The sequence below is a fragment of the Micropterus dolomieu genome, linkage group LG07 (genome assembly GCF_021292245.1).
Source record: "Micropterus dolomieu isolate WLL.071019.BEF.003 ecotype Adirondacks linkage group LG07, ASM2129224v1, whole genome shotgun sequence".
Taxonomy (NCBI): domain Eukaryota; kingdom Metazoa; phylum Chordata; class Actinopteri; order Centrarchiformes; family Centrarchidae; genus Micropterus; species Micropterus dolomieu.
In genome coordinates this window covers 28,552,225-28,571,570 of record NC_060156.1, presented here as the reverse complement: position 1 = coordinate 28,571,570, position 19,346 = coordinate 28,552,225, and the positions used below count along the sequence as shown (strand labels likewise).

Sequence of the window (19,346 nt, the reverse complement as noted above, 5' to 3'; positions counted from 1 at the left end):
CCCTGTGTTGCCATACCCTGGTTCTTTTACAATGGCTATGTCTCTCAAAGTTAAAATTTAAGGCTATTTTCCCAAAAAAAAAGGTATCTCTTACCTAGGCAGACATGGCAGTTCATAACCTTTTGGATGACTGAATTATACTGTGCAGTTCCAGGTCTGGGAAGGACTATTACTTGGGCCAGGGCTGTGTTGTTGAACTGGTGTACAAAGGGAAACAAAACAATATTAAAAATACAAATGTACACAATAATTTTTTCTTAGGAGACAGACACTGTATATATGCCTGCCAAACCTATGCACTGCAAAGTTCCCCTTTGAGATATCTTTTACCTGCAGTGCTCTGCTGAATTCTCTGTCTTCACTGCTGAACAAGAACAGAGTGGCAATTCCAGCATCATGGAGGCGAAGAGCTGCATTAGTAAGTGCTTGTGTCTGACCCACTGCCCCACCAACAAAGAAGATGGCCACCTTCCTCATGAGGAAACCACTGCGCACTCTTTTGAAGGTGTTCTGGGCCACAAAGTTCATGGCCGTCTCCAGGTTACGCTTCTTATTGGTCTGCAGGTTCTGTAGTCCCTCAATTTGCTGCACCAGGGCACGCTTCTTCATTGCATCAGCAAACCGGACGACAGTGGTCACTTCACTGTTGTAGAGGGTTACAGCAACACGGGCTCCTCTTGGACAGTTACTCTCAGAGATAGTGATGTCTCTGACTAGGCGCAGGGCTGTGTTACGCATGTTGTTGAATACTGTGCGGTCAGTGGAGCTGGAGGCATCAAGGGCAAAGGCAAGCTCAGTGGGGTAGAGCGGGCATTCCTGCTGACCTAATGGTGGAAACATAGGGGATTTTGTTCTGTAGTAGTGCGTACAGTACATACCCATTCAAAACAGTTATTAAATAATTATTTTTTTTATATTAAATGTTTTGGTACTTACCATAACAACAAGCTGGAAGAAAAAATGACACAATATTTGGTGAGACATTTTTACAGCACATATAATATTTCATTATTTTTCATTGTCATGGAAGGATGTTGTTGATAGTTATTAAATTATACTTACGACAGTTTTCCCTGATTTTCTTGACCAGGTCACATTGCTGGGGACAAAGACACATTTGTAGAAAAATGTTGAAATATACAGGCACCAGAAATTAGTTTTGCTCTATTCATTCAATATAATTATAAACAGTTTAGTAAATGAGGACATACCACGACACCTGGTCCTCTCCGTCCTTTCAGGCCCTATGGGAACAAAAACAGGCATGGCCAGCAATTAGTGAACACACATTTTGTATTGTATAACACAATTATTTTTGTTAAAACTAGAGTGTGGGACTTCTACATATATATTAGCCTCCATTACATTCAAGCCATTTTCTAACAAGTTAAAATGCATCCCCACAATGCTGGTCTCTTTGTATTTGCAGTACACTAGAGTTTTTAAATCTGTGGTAACATTCCTGCAATGGCACACTTGTGGTGATGTGTTTTTTGCAAGCCAGCAAAGCAGCAACTCAGTATGGCAAAGCCTACGCTAGTGTTGTAGTCAAAACCGCAAACCGAGACCAAGACAAGACCAAGAATTTCAGGGGCTGAGACCAAGTCGAGAGCAAGACTGAATGAGGGCAAGACCGATTCAAGACCAGGAACACCCCACATTACATGACACAAATTAAAATGTGGAACGAGATCATTGGTACTTCTCAAATTGATCTGAAAGATCCACATTCCCATTAAAACAACCACATACAAAAACTAAGAGCTGAAATCAACGTAAGCGTCAAACACTCCACGTTTACCATCTCAGGGAGGGTGACAGTCGTTAAGGGTAACAACACATTTTTAATCAGGGTTATTGGTTGTACTTGAAGCAATTTGTTTTCCATCCAATCAAAGCTAGGATGTTAAATAAATCAGACAGTGCACAAGCAATTTATTGATATTCCCAAAGCTGTGGTCTTGACTGGTTTTGAAATAAAATACAGAGTCCTCAACGTCAGAGACCGAGACAAGGCCAAGTACAATTTCGGTCAAGTCTGAGACGAGACCAAGACCATCAATATGTGGTCTTAAGACCGGTCTCGAGACCAAGACGGTCTCGAATAACACAAGACAAACATTCCGTGTATGGCATGAAGCGAGTGGTGCAGATGCGTTTGGGGCTTGGGTTTTTTTGCTAGCTAACGGCGGAAAAAATGGTCAGTGCGCCAGGCGCATGGTTAAAAAGGGTTGTACTTAGTCTGTGAATTAGTCATAGGTGTGTTTTGGGCATAACCTGCAATACACTAATCAGAGTGTCATCTTCCAGTCCCTTTAAAAGCCAGGTGAACTTGTACTTTGGCGCATTACTATTATAATGGCGGATGAGTGAATAACGCATTATTAAAACCATCAATTGACTGATTGACTGCCTCACAAAAGAGAGGGGGATATAGACAAAAATTTGGACGTGCCATAAAAACTGTCTCTGATCATAAAGCCTACCATTCCTCTCGCTCAGTGGTTTATAAGTTAAGTGTCATAACTCCACTGCAGACTGGAGACTGTTGACCGACCGACTTTGCTTCCCCTGTGAATCGTCTGGATCCTCACTGCGCTGCATTATTATTAACTGTGATTAACATCTCTCCCCTTCTCTGGTTTAATCATTTTGTGCTTTGTTGATGTAGGAGTGTTTTCTTTAACGATTTACTTTAATTTTTAGAGAGGCTGATGTCAGTCATTTTAAATGTTTCCATGTACGCAATAATATTGTGGGGCTTATAAGCAGCAAAACAAAAAAAAACTGTTGTTCAACTTAAAGCTTCTCATATAATTTAGACGCTCTGATGGAGCTCAGGACCAGCCGGCCAGAGCGGTTCATCATATACTCCACCAGGGCTGCCCTGCTAATGCACGCATGTACAAACAGGACCAGCCTCTAATAAACCTCCTAGCAGCATCACAGCCACTGATCACTATGGCAGTACTACTTTAAAAAGGCTGCAGAACACACACTGAAATTGTCATGATTGAACTACCTCACATCACAGGAACCTTGAGATAAAAATACTAAAATCCTCACTGAGACAGAGAACTGTCTAACTGCTGCTCAGGGTCAGCTGGCTGTCATGGGAGTACACATAATAAAAAAACTGATTAAACACCTCTCCAAACAAAGAACGTAACCTAAGAGAGCAGCACCGATCATCAACATGGATACAAATAAAATAATAAATAAATTACTAATAAAAGCAAAATTTTTGAAAAAACTACAAAAACATAGCAGCAGTGCCACTATTTCATATCAAGCAAATGAATGGCAACACAATAAATAACACGCCGTTTTCACCAGACTGTTCCAATGTGTTGTCTAGTAAGAGGTGAAGTGGTAGGAATCTTGTCGATGAGCATCATATCTAGCGAATCACTGAAGACACATTCTCCCTGGAACGAGTCAGTTACTTTTTTACATTTACTTGCATTTCAGCTAAGACCTTCAACTTTTTTCTCTCTGAACTTTTCAGTCCGACCCTTAACGTTTTTAAACTCAGCTTTTCCATTTACTGTTGTAGCTCGTTTTCCAGCTGTCAGTGTCACTGTGGTGTGTGTGAGTGAGACCGAAGGGGCAGGGCTAAGGGCTGCATAGGTTCATATGGAATAGACCAACAAGCCTGGGGAGAAGGGGGGACCCGTGTCGCTCAACCTTCTGCCAACGTTTTTATTATTAGTAAAATAGTATAGGCTAAGTAAAGCAACACTCCCATGGCCGCATAGATGGGCGCAAGTGCATTTGCTATTTAAACAACGTGGGCGCTGTGCGTGAAAATGACAACTGCGTCAGTTAGAAACTAGCAATGACACTTATTCTGAGCTTTCTGCTGGGTGCGAGATAGTGCCCTGCAGTTTAAATCATGTTACAAATTTAAAAATATTACATTGTGCAGTAGGCTATATACTATATGTGATAAGTTTGAGTGGTATGAATCCATGAGAAGCTTGAAAAACACAAGCAAAAACAGATCACTCAACATACCTATATATTGTAAATCAGAACTGCACATTCTGCTATGGTGGCCCTCTCACCATCAATGGAGCGTGGTAGAGAGAGTCAGCAGTTTCAGATTACTCTGTGTTCTCATCACTGAGGAACTCACATGGTCTGTCCACACTGAGGTGCTGTGAAAAAAGGCTCACCAGCACCTTTTGTTCTTGAGATGGCAGAGGAAGTTTGGAAAGAACCGTCACATTATCAGACAAGAAAAGAGGGAAGCTTCCGGTCTGAGACGAGAAAAATGCAGGAGTCCCATAAACCTGCATCTATGGGCAACTCTCTGGTTGTAAAAAGAAGTCCGGTTCCATTAGAAATAATGGTAAAATGACCCTACTTCTCACTTGATTTATTAAATTATAACACTTTCCTAATGAGTTTATGGTCTCAATCGCTAGTTTCATGTCTTCGTCAGTACAACATGATGTACTAGTAAATTATTGTCCCATTTAGAAGAAAATAGATCATAAAGCGATTCAGGGCGGGATTATCTATGATTGAAAAGTCGTTACCATGGCGAACTGTCAATCAGGCTAGAGTGACTCATACCCACGGCACTGTGTAAATGTAACCAGCGTCATTGAAAAAGCTTATTAGGAGTTGGCTGTTCACTTTCTCTGGTGAGTACATTTAGTTTTAAGACTATTGTTCGCTAGACAATATTGTCAGCCCTGTTAAAATGACAGTTAACGTGAATTATAGACTAAGCAAGCTAGCTAGCTCCATACACGGCCATTAGTTCCACCATCTTGTCCAAATGTGGTCACGTATGGTGCCGCTGGTTGCAAAAACCCAACATGGTGGCGCCCTATCAGCCAAACTTGAGGTTTCAAAACGACTTCTTATATGGAGTCTATGGTTCTATACCAGCACTATGGACAGCATCCTGACTGGCTTTATCACTGCCTGGTTTGGCTACAGAATCACCCTCAATCGTCTTGAAAGGGTGGTGCAAATGATAACAATGTATTTTGATTGTATAGCTTTTAATACTTGATGTATGTCTATTGTACAGTGTATTTTTATTGTTTAATTTTTTTATTTATAATTTTTTAACTGTCCTACGGCTATGTTACTGGAACATATAGTGTTATTCAGTCTCACCACCCAAGACTTTTACCAACTGCTGCACTTGTGTATGTGATTGACTGACAATAAAGGATTTTGATATGATTTTTGATTGGCACCATGTCATTTATATTTACACAGCTTATAAGCAAAGGGTAGAATTTTAAGTTGCTTACATATGGCCCAGGATATCCAACCTCTCCCTTCTGTCCGGGTGTACCAATATTGCCAGAGACACCCTGGAAAAACAGTAAGAAAAAAACAATTGTGTTTTAAAGTAAGCTTAAGACTTTCCTCTTTGATAAAGCTTATAGTTAGGGCTGGCTCAGGTGGTCTAGACTGCCAGGGGATTTCCCATGATGCACTGAGCTCCTCTCTCCTCTACTTTCTCTCCCTCTGTATGCAACCTCATCCCATTAATGCATGTTACTAACTCGACTTCTTCCCATTCCGGTAGTCTTGTGCTTTCTCGTCCCTCTCCTCTCTCCTCCTATCATTTCCTGCAGGTGTTTCTGGCTTTGGAGCTGTGGAGTCTGGATCTGTGGTTGCGGGTCACCTGCTGCCCCCGTGTTCCTGCTCGACACCCTCTGTTCCAATTATTGTTACTAGTCCTATTGTTTTTATTGTTATTATAATCATTAACATTACGATTGTTATCATTAACACTACTGTAAATATCTGTACCACTATTCATTCAGTCTATAGCAACATTACCTTTACTGTCTGTACCTCTGTGTGTATATTGTGAAAGCTGCTTCCCTCCCCTCTCTCTCTAATTCCATCTCTCTGTTTCTGCCTCTTAAAAGGAGGTTTTTCCTTGCCTCTGTCGCCTAATGCTTGCTTTTGGTGGGAACTGTTCAGCTACTGTAAATAGCATCACAGAGTACGGTCTAGACCTGCACTTTTATAAAAGGCGCTCTGAGTTAACTGTTGTTATGATTTGGCGCTATATAAATAAAACTGAATTGAACTGAATTGAATTTTAAAGCTACTCAGCTTTCAATAGTTCATAAAAGAGCTCGACTTAAAATATTTACTCTCTTCTGACTGAAAAATGCCAACATTAATATGCACGCTCAGCAAGACATAATATCCATGTACTATGCATCTGAAACAAAACTAGTCCTCTAGTTTATCATGCCAAATATGTGTCTCTTGAACAAGCACAGTGTTGGAGAATTTTGCAAAGTAATACCATACAGTATATGCTGTCACATCTAGAATATATGTTCATATTAAACTAATCTAACTGGGGTCTGGAAACTGACCCTCTGTCCACGATTTCCTCTGTGTCCAGGTCCACCCTTTGTTCCAGGGTCTCCAGCTGCTCCCTGAAATTATGGAAAAAAGAGAGTGAATGCAAATGACCAACACTAAAAGAAAGGCCCTTGGAGTGTACTGTACAGCAAAACACTATAATTAGCAACTTCTGCTGAAATGTGACTTCAAGAGTCAATGCTTTCCATTACCTTTGGTCCTGGGAATCCTGGGAAGCCCTCATCACCCTGTAGAAAATGCATACATATTTATATAGTAAGTATATATTGTTGTATCATTATCATCCCATTGAAATTGAATTTGAACGATTGTAAAACTGCATTTGTCTTGAGATTTCTAATATGGTTTAATGATAATCTTATCTTTAAATGGGCCAAAGCCATAGCATTCTTTCCAATGGTGTTCATTATCACAGAAGAGATGTACTGTACTTGTGATGGGTAAAGGATTTCAGATGTCTTACACAACATTAGTAGTTAGACTTACATCATGCTTGTATTCATTTTTCACTGGATAATTGGTGGTTAATCTAATTATAACATTAAATTTAACCAAAATGAAGACACACCTTCTGATTACCATATGTACTTTACTAGAAGTCAAAATTCACTTGCCTTTCTTCCTGGAGGCCCTGGGATGCCAAACCCATCTTTACCATCTTCACCCTATAAGAAAAACAAGGAGGCGGGGGGGTTGGAATGCTCAATGACTATTGTAAAGTGCTTGTAAAGTTCTAAACAACAACCCCTCTCCCCTTGGTCAAAACATAACAGTGTTATGCACTGTTACATGATACTAAGCAATGCTATGGTACTCATTCAAGACAGAACACATGGACTACGGTAAATCTCATTAACAATTGATTAGAAACACACCACTTACATTCTCAGATATTACAGACACAGCACCATAAGTCTGGATTTAAACCACACATGGCAGTGATGCCAAAAATAGCTTCTTCAACTTGTAGCCTAAAGATTTTTTGGATATTATAGATATTATAGATTTTAGTGAAAAGTTCTTATTTTACTTCTTCTTTCACCAGTTTTACATTACAGTACATGCAAAGACGTTTTATCCTTACAGGCTCTCCACGGGGACCGAGAGGTCCAATAACACCCTTAGGTCCTGGCTCCCCTGGCTCTCCCTATAAAGGCACATAGATACAGAGAATGAGACAGAGACATAAATGGTTAAAGATTCAATTATAATGTGAAGGCTTTAAATTAAAAGTGAAATATTTCTTTAACCTGTCAGGTCAGTTCCTATAGATTTAATCTAGCTCATATACTTTTTTGCATATATCAATGGTGTTATCTTACAGTGCTTTCATGTTTGCTCAAATAGATTATGCATGTGTGTCCAGTAATGTGAGAGAGCTAGGCTTAGGCAGGGTGTTTACAATTGAAACAAGCCTGTTGAGGAAGAATATAAGCCACAGTACCTTGCGACCAAGAGCTCCTCTTCTACCTTTTTCTCCAGCAGGACCTGGGCTACCTCCGGGACCCTTGAAAACATCACATTAAAACATCAGAAGACAATAAAAGTGTATTGTGCAAATTATTTCCAATCAGATAATCAGTGAGTTAACCTGTGGGTTTTTGTATCTGAAATTAAATTTTAGAGTTTTTTAAGTGTGCTCCATAAATATTTATCACTTGACTTAAAACATTAAAATGTGTTAATATGTTACAGACATAGCAAAAAAAAATAATTATTTAAAACAATGTCCGTAACAGGTTAACTCACTCTGGGTCCAGGGTTCCCATCTTCTCCTCCTGGTCCTGGTACACCAATCGGTCCAGGTGGACCCTTAAAAATGACAAACCAGAGATTGATGATGCACCAGGTTCTTGCTTATTAGAGCTGGAATTCCAACCCATGACTAAAGAATGAATACACATTTCTAGATATATAATACTCGAGTCACAGTCCAGTCAAAATAATATGTCATATTGCTAATGCAGCCAAGAAAAGTATTAACATTAATTACAACATTTGCTATGATACATGTTTTGGCAAGTGCATTTGTAGATTGAAAAATCTGGCAAATACTGTAAAAAGAATGACAAACTTACTCTAGATCCTCCAACTCCAGGCTCTCCCTGGACACCATTAGCTCCTGCACTTCCAGAATTTCCCTTTAATGGTATGCAAGCAGCAAAACATTACATTTACTGCCATTATATTTCAAATAATGTATGTTATCACTAACATAGCAACTAAAAGACTTACAGCCTGTCCTGGCGGGCCTCTTCTGCCATCAGCTCCCTAATAAAGTGACAGTAGAAATAAGTCATGATTTTTTTTAAAACAGTGGCAAGTAAGTATTTGATAAAGATAATAAACACTTGACAAAATTGTTTACCCTTCTTCCGAGTTCACCAGGGCTTCCCTTCTTTCCATCCACACCAGGCCCCCCCTGAAATTTCAGAGCAGATATCTCAGTAAAACAAACCCATACAAACACAGAAAACCTCATAATGTAAAACTGCTAAAACTGTTAAAAGCATAAAAAAAAAGCATTGGACCACCATAATGGCATTTAGCATTTTTTCTATAGAAATTCAATGTGTATGTTTGTGTGTGTGTTCAGTGTGTTTTTTGAGGAGGGTGGGGGACATTACCGCTGGTCCAGCATCACCAGGGTCTCCTTTAGGTCCTGCGCGGTTGTTATCTTGTCCACTTGTACCCTGTAGACATATATGACTTTTTCAGCTACAAACATCCTAAAACACTGTTTGCCCAGGGAGCTGACCAAGAATACATTTTCATTCATACTTAGAGAGAAATGGTAGGTTGAGGGAGGGATATATACAACCATGTATGAATGATCCGACGCCGCAATTTTTACCACTGACCACTGTTGAGAGCCTAGCTAAAGGGAACACAATGACTCAATCTAAGCTGGTCTGGGAATTCACAACAGGTGATTAGCAACTCTTTTCACTGTCTCATGTACTGTGTATGCATACAAAACTATTAAAAATATCCCACAAGTAATACACACAATATTACCCCGATCAGTTCAGGTATCCATGTTTTACAAAATATGTAATTATATTGATAAATGTTAATTTAGAGAGTAAATAGCATTATTTTTTCTCATACTCACAGGGTCTCCTCTGATTCCCAGTTCTCCTCTGTCTCCTGCTTGTCCTTTGGTACCTTTGGGACCCTAAAAGCAATACATGTGTTCAGTGAAGCATTTATCACTAACCATATGAAATTCATTTTTGAAGCTAAAATTGTATCCAGTCACTCACTCTTCTGCCAGGATTTCCTCTGTCTCCTGAGGGTCCAGCCACTCCAGTTTTGCCCTGAAAACATACAACAGATGGCAATTAAAGCCCACAAACATGCATAAACCAAAGTAGATTCACATGTTTTTGCCACATGAACACATTGGTGGGACTCACTTGCCACACAGCTAAAGACAAGAAATGGTCATACATGATTCTGTATGATGTGTAATGAATGACAAAATCTAATATAACACACACTTACCTCTTCTCCATTGATCCCATCAAGCCCAATTTCTCCAGATTCACCCTGCAACATGGTAGCAGTTGATTAGGTCATCATCAAGTATTTTTCAGATTTAGCTAATAATAAAGTCTTTAAAAAACAATACTCACCTTTTCTCCTGAGTACCCACGAGAACCCTGAACAAAATAATAAAATGTGTTACACCATCATGTTTAACTAATAAAACATATAAATATGCTAAATTTACAACAATTTACAACAATACGTTGAGTGGTAAAGTTAATCTCAAAGCTTTTACCTTGACACCTCTCTGTCCAGGACATCCCTGGAAACCCTGAGTTCCATTCACACCAGGAGGACCTCTCTCTCCCTGTCATTACAGAATAGGGACAATAAAATGTGTTAACATCATACAGGAGAATATGAAGGAACATTCCACAAGCAAAAACAACATTAAAAATTGGCAATGAACATCTTGAGAACAACAACAAATAAAATGCTTGAACAAAAGAGATCAGGACAGTTTACAACAGGTGCCTGAAAGTCTTTCATTGAAACGTTCTCAGACTGTGACCACAAATGTAACAATGCATTCAAACTTACAGGTCCACCCTCATCTCCAGGATGTCCTTGGCTTCCTGGTGATCCTGGACTACCCTGAAGGGCAAAACAACCAGTTATTAGCCTTTGACAAACAATTATTTTCTGGTATATTTAAAGTGAAGGAAGAATGAAAAATAATATTTTCTTTTTTTGACATTGAATACCTTAGACCCTGAACGTCCAACTGCTCCTCGGTCTCCTCTGGTGCCGGTACATTTGCATGGCACAGCACAGCACTCCCTCTCTGCAATATTGTCCTACGCAGCAAAATAAACAAATATTGAGTAATTCAAGTGTGTGTGTGTGTGGGGGGGGGGGGTATGACTAATTAGTACTCACCAGTTCTTCCATTAGCTCGTAGTCCAAGTCCATGATATTGACTCGTAAGGGTCTGGTGTACCTGAAGCCCCGACCAAATTCCAGCAACAAACCCTCCTCAAATTTGGGCACCCGCTCCAGCCCAACCAGGATGAAACTGTTTACTCCTATTTTGCACATACAAGAGTTTAAGAGACATATTTACCCTTACTAATTACTTCTGAAAATGATATTGATATAGTTTTACAGAGGTTTAAGGATAGATAGTGATCAAGCACCATTTGAACGTATCATCTTTTTACCTGACAGCCGAAGCTCCTCAACTCGCCTTTTCATTTCAGCATATGGAGCGTCAACACCATCAGTCAGATGAATGACAACCTTCAGGGGGAAAACATAATTCACTCTCACACTTGCTTACATTTTCCGCAAGTTTTTTCATTAGTAAATTTAAACTAGGGATATCCCAATCAATTTTTCTGGGGCCAGATCCTTATCCTTCAATATTGGGTAGCTGCTGAAAATTTGTCTGATTCTAAATTATTATTTTCCTAAAATAAAAATAACAGAAATAACAGCTTTAGACTGCCACATGTTGCACACCTTAGTTGAGCTACTTGAATCAAATACTGGAGATCCTGGTTTAAAACTATTAAATTGATCATCTTAAATTATTGATATAGACTCATGAAATGTGATGCTATCCACTAGATAGAAGACATCACATATCATCCGGCAACATTTCGTTCACAGTTATACAACTGTTTAATTTTGTCCTGCCATCAAGTTACTCACAGAATTAATTAGAGTTAATGAGCAACAGCTGATATATCCTTCCATCAACAAAAGCGATAGAAGCAACACTGGCTTAATTTTAGTTTATATGGATCCTTTAAAATATGTCCAGATTGGCCCTGATCCTGAGGATCGGCTCAGGATATCTCTACTTTAAACTGTTTCAGAAACCTACCTTAACAATATTGTCCTGTCTGGTTTTGAACCTATTGGTGTAAGCTGAGATGGTCTTGCCATTGAGGACAAAGGGGCCACGACTCCGCAGAGCTCTGAAGGCCTCAAACAGTTCATCAGCATTGTCTGTGAAGTCCAGCTGGACAGGCTCAGAAGCGGAGTCCATAGCTAGCATTCCCACTTGTACAGAGGGAAGCTGCCCAGAGGAGCAACTAACAGCTGCCATTTTGGAAATTCTCTGCAGAATGGCACCCATCTTGCTCTGGAGGTTGGTCTGAGCACTGAAGATGTTCTGGGCAGAAACATCAAAGCCCACCAACACCTCTATGTTGCAGGCTGTAAAACAGAGCATGATTTTATTTTACTTCTGAATTCTAAGTGGCAAATTTATTAGTATTTTCAAAATGTAATTTATCAAATCAAATGTATTTTAACAGCTCAGCTATCAAGTCTATTAGAAAAAAATAAGTCTCTTACTTTTAGGAGTTTCATCCACACCAACACACAGCTTCCCCTTCACTTCATCATCTAAAGTCTCCAGGATTTGCTCATTGAGCTCTGAAAGTTGCTGAATGTCCCTTGCTCGAGCCACAGTGGTGGACTCACTTGCTAGTTCTTCTAACTCATTCGCAGTGTCACCCACTCCTACAGCGAAGATTCTCACACCTTTTTTCTTCAGACCAAGGGCTGCTGTTTTGCTGTCATCAGCTGAGCGCCCTCCAGTGATAACCATTAGGATCTGAGGAGTGCCCTCATCCATCCTACTGCCTTTTTCTTTTGTAAAGTGAACATCTTGAATGTGGCGAATGGCTGCACCAGTGTTGGCATTTTGTCCACCTTTATACTCTGCACGACCGATGGCGCTTACAATGTCTTGTTGACTCTTGTATGTGTTGAGGTAGAAGACATCAGTTACATCTGTAGCATAATGTGCCAAGCCTATCCGCAGGTTGTCTCTCTCGGTGAAGAACAGGTCAATTAGGTTGATGATAAACGACATCACTTCATTGAATTCTTCCCTGCGGAAGTTTATGGAGCCATCCACCAAAAACACTATATCCGCTTTTTTGGGTGGAGGCAGGCCTGCTGCTATAAGACAGAAGATGAGATATTGAAGAGGACAGATTAAAAAAAGGCAAGAACAGGAGAATAAATGCACATGGATCCATATAATTTTAGGGCATTTAGTCATTTTAGGGCAAAACATGTGAGGTCGTCAATCTTATTTATATAGTCCAGTTTCACAAATCACACATTTGCCTCAAAGGGCTTGTAGTAGCATTTAATATGTGTAAATTTTTATACAACTTACTAGGCTCCTCATATTCTGTGGGTGTTTCCTCAGTCATTGTCCCACTCAACCTGGAAATAAATCTTTCCCGGATTGCTGGCAGGCCAGGGAATGTAGGAACCTGAAGGACATCATCTGAGGTGGTGGCAATTTGGGTTAACTGCCTTGTGTCAGCACCGCCAGCTCCAACTCCAATGCAGTTGACTCTGGCGCCCTTAAGCAGAGGTCCATAGAGAGAAACATCTTGCCGGGAACGTCCACCTGTGAGGACCACAAGATGCTGGGAGGCCTCAGCTATACGAGCTCCGGCAGAGGGTTTTAACTCATTCCTTATAATATACTCAATGGCATCAGCTAGATCTGATGACCGGCCACCAATCTGACGAAGTCTTCTGATTGCAGAGATAACATCTGGCTTGTTATTGTGGCGGTTCAATGAGAACTCTGTTTTAACTTTGTCTGCATACTGGACAATAGCCACACGCACTTGATCAGGCTGCACATCAAGTTGTTGGACTATGTTGAGGATGAAGTCGCGGATATGAGCTATGCCAGCAGAACCTGTATTGTCTGAGCCATCAATAAGGAAGATAATGTCTTTTCTCCCAAGATTTAGGTTGTCTGCAAAACAAGCACAAAAAAGCGAAGGAGAGATGTATAAGTATATTAGAAAAAAATATAGATGCAAATAAAAAGATTTATTATCATGTTTTTTTATTATCATGAGGAATGAAAAACAAATGATTAAATTTTATTTTAATTTTAATTACCATAACCCTTGTATTTATGAGAATTTCTTACCTAAGTCAACTGTGGGAGGATCATAACTACCAATGATATCAGCGGTGGATATTGTTTTGACTGAATCAGTGAGCTGTGACTCCACTCTTGGCAGCTGCTGGAAACTGTCAACTGTATATACAAGTTCAGGCTTGAGGGAAATCTGTCTCAGTTCATCAGGGTCTGCATTCCTTGAACCAATGGCAAGAGGTGCAACTCGATTTCTCTTAAGTTGGTCAGCTGCAGTGGATACATCATCGGTAGACTTGCCACCTGTTACTAGAATGAGGAACTGAGGAACACCATCCTCAATACGGCTACCCATTGACCTCTGGTAGATGTTTCTGGAGACCCACTCAAGAGCACGACCTGTGTTGAGACGGTTTCCTCCTTTGCTTCGAAGTCTCCCCACAGCCTGGCGTACTTCTTCTTTGGTGGAGAATTCATTCAGAAGAAATTCTAACTTTGGTTCATCACTGTATTGTACCACTGAAACCCGGACCTTATCCATTCCCACATCCAGTTTCTCCACAACTCTTCTTATCATATCACGGATAGAAGGGAACTCACTACGCACCGCTGTCGTGCCATCAATTAGAAATACGACATCCCTCTTTTCTCCTTCTCTGGAGACTGGTGTGACTGCTCAAAAAGAAGCATGCAAAATACAAGCACAGTAACAGGTTATGATTAACTAAATATTTAGAGGACATACAGTATGACTGTCATCAGGTCATCAAGTCAAATATCATGTAATACAGTAAGTCATAATGTATTTAGACTGTAAATAATTTTTAAGACAACATTTAACTGAGAAATTAAAATTACCATCAGGGGTTGGGAATACTGGACTCATCCTGGTGATGTCATCATCTGACAACTCAGTGAGAGTGTTGATTAAGTTTTGTTGGACTGTGTACAGGCCAGGGAGATCATCTACAGTGAAGGCAAAGTTAGGCACATATGACACCATCTGGAGCTCTGTAGGGTTAACATCTCTGGTCCCAATGCTGAAGGGAAGAACTCTAGATTGTTTGAGGGAAGTGGCTGCACGACTGATGTCATCTGTTGAAGACCCACTGGAGACGACAATTACAAACTGTGGAACACCATCTTGCTTCCTGCTACCACGTTCTGTTGTCAAAACGTTCTGACTGACAAACTGCAAAGCCTGACCCAGGTTACGTTGTCTTCCTCCTCGTTGCCTCATTACTTTGACGGCATTCAAAACACCTTCTTTGGTTGTATGTGAGTTCAGAAACATGTCAGCCTGAGCAGAGTCACCATACTGGACCACGCCAACCCGGATCTTGTTCTCGCCCACGTTGAGACTCTCCACGACCCTGCGAATAAACTCCTGGATGATAGGAAATTCCCGTCCAACACCATCAGATCCATCAACAAGGAAAACAACATCCTTCCGGGGTCCCTGTGACTCAGCTGAAAGAGAAAGAGAAAAGGTAATATTATGGTCTGTTATATAATTGATGAAACAAAAATTCAAAGGAAAATTTCAGCAGCAATAACATATGTATGAGATATTACTGATGTATGACAATGGTTTTAACACTGTTCAAATCCTTCTTGACTTGATAACACGGAGGAAAGCTTAGCCCACAATCTGTTCCCAAACCAGTGAAACCATTCACTACAAGACCTCATTGCAAGATGACCTTGTAAACCTTTATGAACAGTGTCTTCTTGATGAAAATAAATGAGTTAAAAAGGTGAAAAATAAAATACAATAGAGCCACATTGTAAAAAAGTCCAAATCATAAACACCATCACTAATATTCACTCACAGTTAGAGTGTCATTATTAGCATCTTCAAAGAGTTGGTCACTGAAGCACATTTATAAGGGGTGTCACACACTCATCATAGTACACCTACCTATTATCATACCTGATATTCACCAAGAGGCAATGAAACTGGAAATATAAACAACATAAATCCTAATGCTGTGAGAAGCGGAGATGATAGTTACACACCGTAACAGCCCAGCACAGGGCAGAGTAGAGCAAACAGCTCTCAATGTGCAATATTTGATTTGACAGAATTCAATCCAAACATTTTAAGATATGAGTGGCAAGTTTTGTTTTTACAGCTGCATTTATACAATGTTTGACTCAGATGTAGCTTAAACATGTCCTATAATATGCTTCTTCAGTATACTTCAGAACAAATATTACTGGGACCACTACAGAAAATTGCAGATGAACATTTAATAGACACAAAACAAAGAAAAATTGCACTCAGTTGGGAACTTAATGGCAGTGTTTGCGCTGTAATATCATAAGCGCAATATCTTTTATGAATCTGACCTTGAGACAGGGCAGATAGCAGTTGCAAGTGATGCACAATTCATGGTGCTACACCTTGGCCCATGGGTTTTGGCCACCTCGTCACCGTGTCCGCCTCCCGTACCCACAGGGCTGGACTGGTAATCTGGCATACTGGTATAATTTAAATAATTTATTCATCAATTATAAAAAAAATATATAAAAATGAAGGCGAGACACAACATGTAAAAAGGTAAAAAAAAAACAACTAATAGATATCACCATGAAACGTTACTAGTTGATTATTTATATTAATTTCTTTATGGTACCAGTTCTCTAAAATGTTATGTTTAAATATTCAAATGAGGTAGTATCTAATGAGATATGCACTAATTTGTATCTATGTCAAGAACCGAAATCTGAACATTGTATTAAATCAGGTTCAAAATGACTGTTTTATTTTGTTGACATATTAGATTCAAATGTTTTTTACAGGGGGAATTTTGGATATCTCTTTTCATCACTCCATAAATCACAAAATGCTGTAAACCATGTTTCTGGGAATAAAATTTTCTATAAACCCTATATGAACAATGTCCTCTAAAAACTTCAGGCTCCCAGTATGAGAAAAAACTCATCTTGAGAAAACAGCATTAAAGATATGTATTGTAAAATTCCATAGATTTATAAAGATCATCTAAAACACATCAAAACTGATAACTGAATAACAGCATGTCTGAACAGTCACATGCAAACACAAACACAGACACAGACAAAGCCACCCGTGAAAGCTAAATCAGGAAGTGTCAAGTACGCCATGTGATGCATCTAAAAGAATCACATTGTCAGAAATCAACACTAGTCAATGAGATTTCATGCTTAGATTAAATCCACCTTTGTTTTTGATGATTGGTTGCTGGTACAAAGGATATGACCAGATTTGGATCGGAACACATTGTGCTGTCGATGATGATATGGTGCAGTCAATGATAGGGGTAGGAAATGTTGTTTTTAGGAGAAATCTACAGACGCACATAGACAAACTGTAGTAAACTAAACAATTAAATGTGTATTTTGGCATTTTTCTGTCCAGTAGTCTGAAAGAACACGATACCCAAAATAGCTCAAAATCCCAAAATTGACCAGTGCATGATGATGATAAAATGATAAAACAACATTTTTTGCCTGCCATGTCTCACCTTAAATGGGCCAACAACCCATAAAGCAGGGACAGAAAGGGACCCATTGGTTCATTCTGTACTGACACTGCGCTGGCCCAAACATCTCCTAGCCCCTACTACCTCACCCTCTGCCCTCTGTATCTTGTGTCAAAAGCATAGATCAAAATGGACAAACCAAAGCGCAAGGAGGGTGCAGAGAAGTTGCAGGCCCCCCAGAAAAAATCTTGAGGTGGATGCTGCCAAATTTGCCATAATAGAAAGACACATGTAGCAAGGTTAGCATATTGTGGCAATCGGTGCACACAACACACACACACACACACACACACACCAGTTAGCTCAGGGAATATCTGTGGCAGTGGCAACTCCAATAAAAGAGTAACTAGTAAAACTGACCCATTCTGTCCTAAGAGTGAAAGCCTATGCACTGCTTGCCAGCAGCACTGTCCAGACTACGGGAGACAACTCTGGTGAAATACTAAGCTTGTCTAAACTTTTGCATTGAAACTGAGTTGGTTTTTTTTGCTTGCTTGCTGAGATCCAGAAGAGGAGGTTTTCGTTGATATATGGACTTATTCACTAAGTGACAAGGTGACATTATTTTGTCAGCATCATGTCAACTTTTGTCAACTCAATTCAAATCTCAAAGAAGCCTGGTCTGTTTTTTATAGAAGTTCTTTGGATGTACAAATCCTCATAAAGGTCGCTCGCTTGAGTTAGTTCTTAGATCAAACATCCAAATATAAATGTCTAAACTTTTAAGATTTTTTTTCTTTGACAATAACTTGTACTTCTACCTGAGTATGAGTTTTCTTCTCCATGGCCTCTTTCTTTAAAGGGGCTGCAAGGATGATTTATTGTTGAGGGGTGCCAGATCTGTTGTGGTGAGCCCCTTGGGCCCAAAAATGCCAGGATATCTACTCTGCAATAACTGCTTATGTGTATTTAGGGCTGGCTCCAGATCTATGGATGGTCCCAGAGTTTGGAACATTCAGCCAAATATGGATACGGAGATAAACCCATCAAAACTACTATGTAATTTACATGCATGCCCTGTTTCTCTGTGTACTGTTTTGTATTTGTTGTTGAACAGAGATGCACAATATATTGAAGGCTGATTTTATTCGCCAGTCAATGAGAAAATGTGGTTATTGCTTGTGAGTTTAGTTTTCCAAAAATGCATGCCTGTGTATGCAAGCTCTTTTGCAGCAAACTCTCATACCTTGGATGTCAGAGTTGACTTCTCAACATCAAGTGTCGCCCACCAAAACTCGACACTTTCTGCTAAATAAAAATGTCAGCAAAAACTTTTTAAACCTTCAGCAGAAAACAACACAAATCTAATTTCCTAATGTGTCTTATACTGACAGTTTTGTATGGTTTCTTCAAAATCTGTCATGTCTTTATAGTTGGTTGGTTCTGAAAATTGATTTAAGCCATTTTTGTTTTTGCTAATTACATGAAAATAGAGTATTCACCATTCGTCATTCCCTGTGCTGCCATGTTGAAACTACAGTGGTAATATTCCATTTGTATAGATGAAGAACTACACATTTGTTATGTATACAGTGGGTACGGAAAGTATTCAGACCCCTTTAAATTTTTCACTCTTTGTTTCATTGCAGCCATTTTCCAAAAATCAAAAAAGTTCATTTTATTTCTCAGTAATGTACACTCAGCACCCCATCTTGACAGAAAAAAAACAGAAATGTAGAAATTTTTGCAAATTTATTAAAAAAGAAAAACTGAAATATCACATGGTCATAAGTATTCAGAACCTTTGCCGTGACACTCATATTTAACTCAGGTGCTGTCTATTTCTTCTGATCATCCTTGAGATGGTTCTACACCTTCATTTGAGTCCAGCTGTGTTTGATTATACTGATTGGACTTGATTAGGAAAGCCACACACCTGTCTATATAAGACCTTACAGCTCACAGTGCATGTCAGAGCAAATGAGAATCATGAGGTCAAAGGAACTGCCTGAAGAGCTCAGAGACAGAATTGTGGCAAGGCACAGATCTGGCCAAGGTTACAAAAAAATTTCTGCTGCACT

The 19,346-nt window shown here is 39.6% G+C and overlaps 1 protein-coding gene across 2 annotated transcripts in view; it reads right to left on the bottom strand.

Annotated features, from left to right (window-relative positions):
* col6a3 (collagen, type VI, alpha 3) overlaps positions 1-19,346 on the bottom strand; it is a 57,170-nt gene that overhangs the window by 8,499 nt on the left and 29,325 nt on the right. For both annotated transcript variants that reach the window (XM_046053161.1, XM_046053162.1), the window contains exons 6-35: positions 14,657-15,268; positions 13,850-14,470; positions 13,070-13,669; positions 12,235-12,846; positions 11,759-12,093; positions 11,091-11,169; positions 10,810-10,955; positions 10,635-10,727; positions 10,471-10,524; positions 10,166-10,237; positions 10,017-10,043; positions 9,886-9,930; positions 9,645-9,698; positions 9,494-9,556; positions 9,006-9,071; positions 8,747-8,800; positions 8,614-8,649; positions 8,457-8,519; positions 8,128-8,190; positions 7,823-7,885; positions 7,463-7,525; positions 6,993-7,043; positions 6,570-6,605; positions 6,369-6,431; positions 5,277-5,339; positions 1,212-1,244; positions 1,063-1,099; positions 937-948; positions 331-824; positions 95-197 (exon numbers count right to left, since the gene is read on the bottom strand). In XM_046053161.1, coding sequence (XP_045909117.1) covers positions 95-197; positions 331-824; positions 937-948; positions 1,063-1,099; positions 1,212-1,244; positions 5,277-5,339; positions 6,369-6,431; positions 6,570-6,605; positions 6,993-7,043; positions 7,463-7,525; positions 7,823-7,885; positions 8,128-8,190; positions 8,457-8,519; positions 8,614-8,649; positions 8,747-8,800; positions 9,006-9,071; positions 9,494-9,556; positions 9,645-9,698; positions 9,886-9,930; positions 10,017-10,043; positions 10,166-10,237; positions 10,471-10,524; positions 10,635-10,727; positions 10,810-10,955; positions 11,091-11,169; positions 11,759-12,093; positions 12,235-12,846; positions 13,070-13,669; positions 13,850-14,470; positions 14,657-15,268 — 4,713 coding nt within the window. The remainder of the gene's footprint in view (positions 1-94; positions 198-330; positions 825-936; positions 949-1,062; positions 1,100-1,211; positions 1,245-5,276; positions 5,340-6,368; positions 6,432-6,569; positions 6,606-6,992; positions 7,044-7,462; positions 7,526-7,822; positions 7,886-8,127; positions 8,191-8,456; positions 8,520-8,613; positions 8,650-8,746; positions 8,801-9,005; positions 9,072-9,493; positions 9,557-9,644; positions 9,699-9,885; positions 9,931-10,016; positions 10,044-10,165; positions 10,238-10,470; positions 10,525-10,634; positions 10,728-10,809; positions 10,956-11,090; positions 11,170-11,758; positions 12,094-12,234; positions 12,847-13,069; positions 13,670-13,849; positions 14,471-14,656; positions 15,269-19,346) is intronic.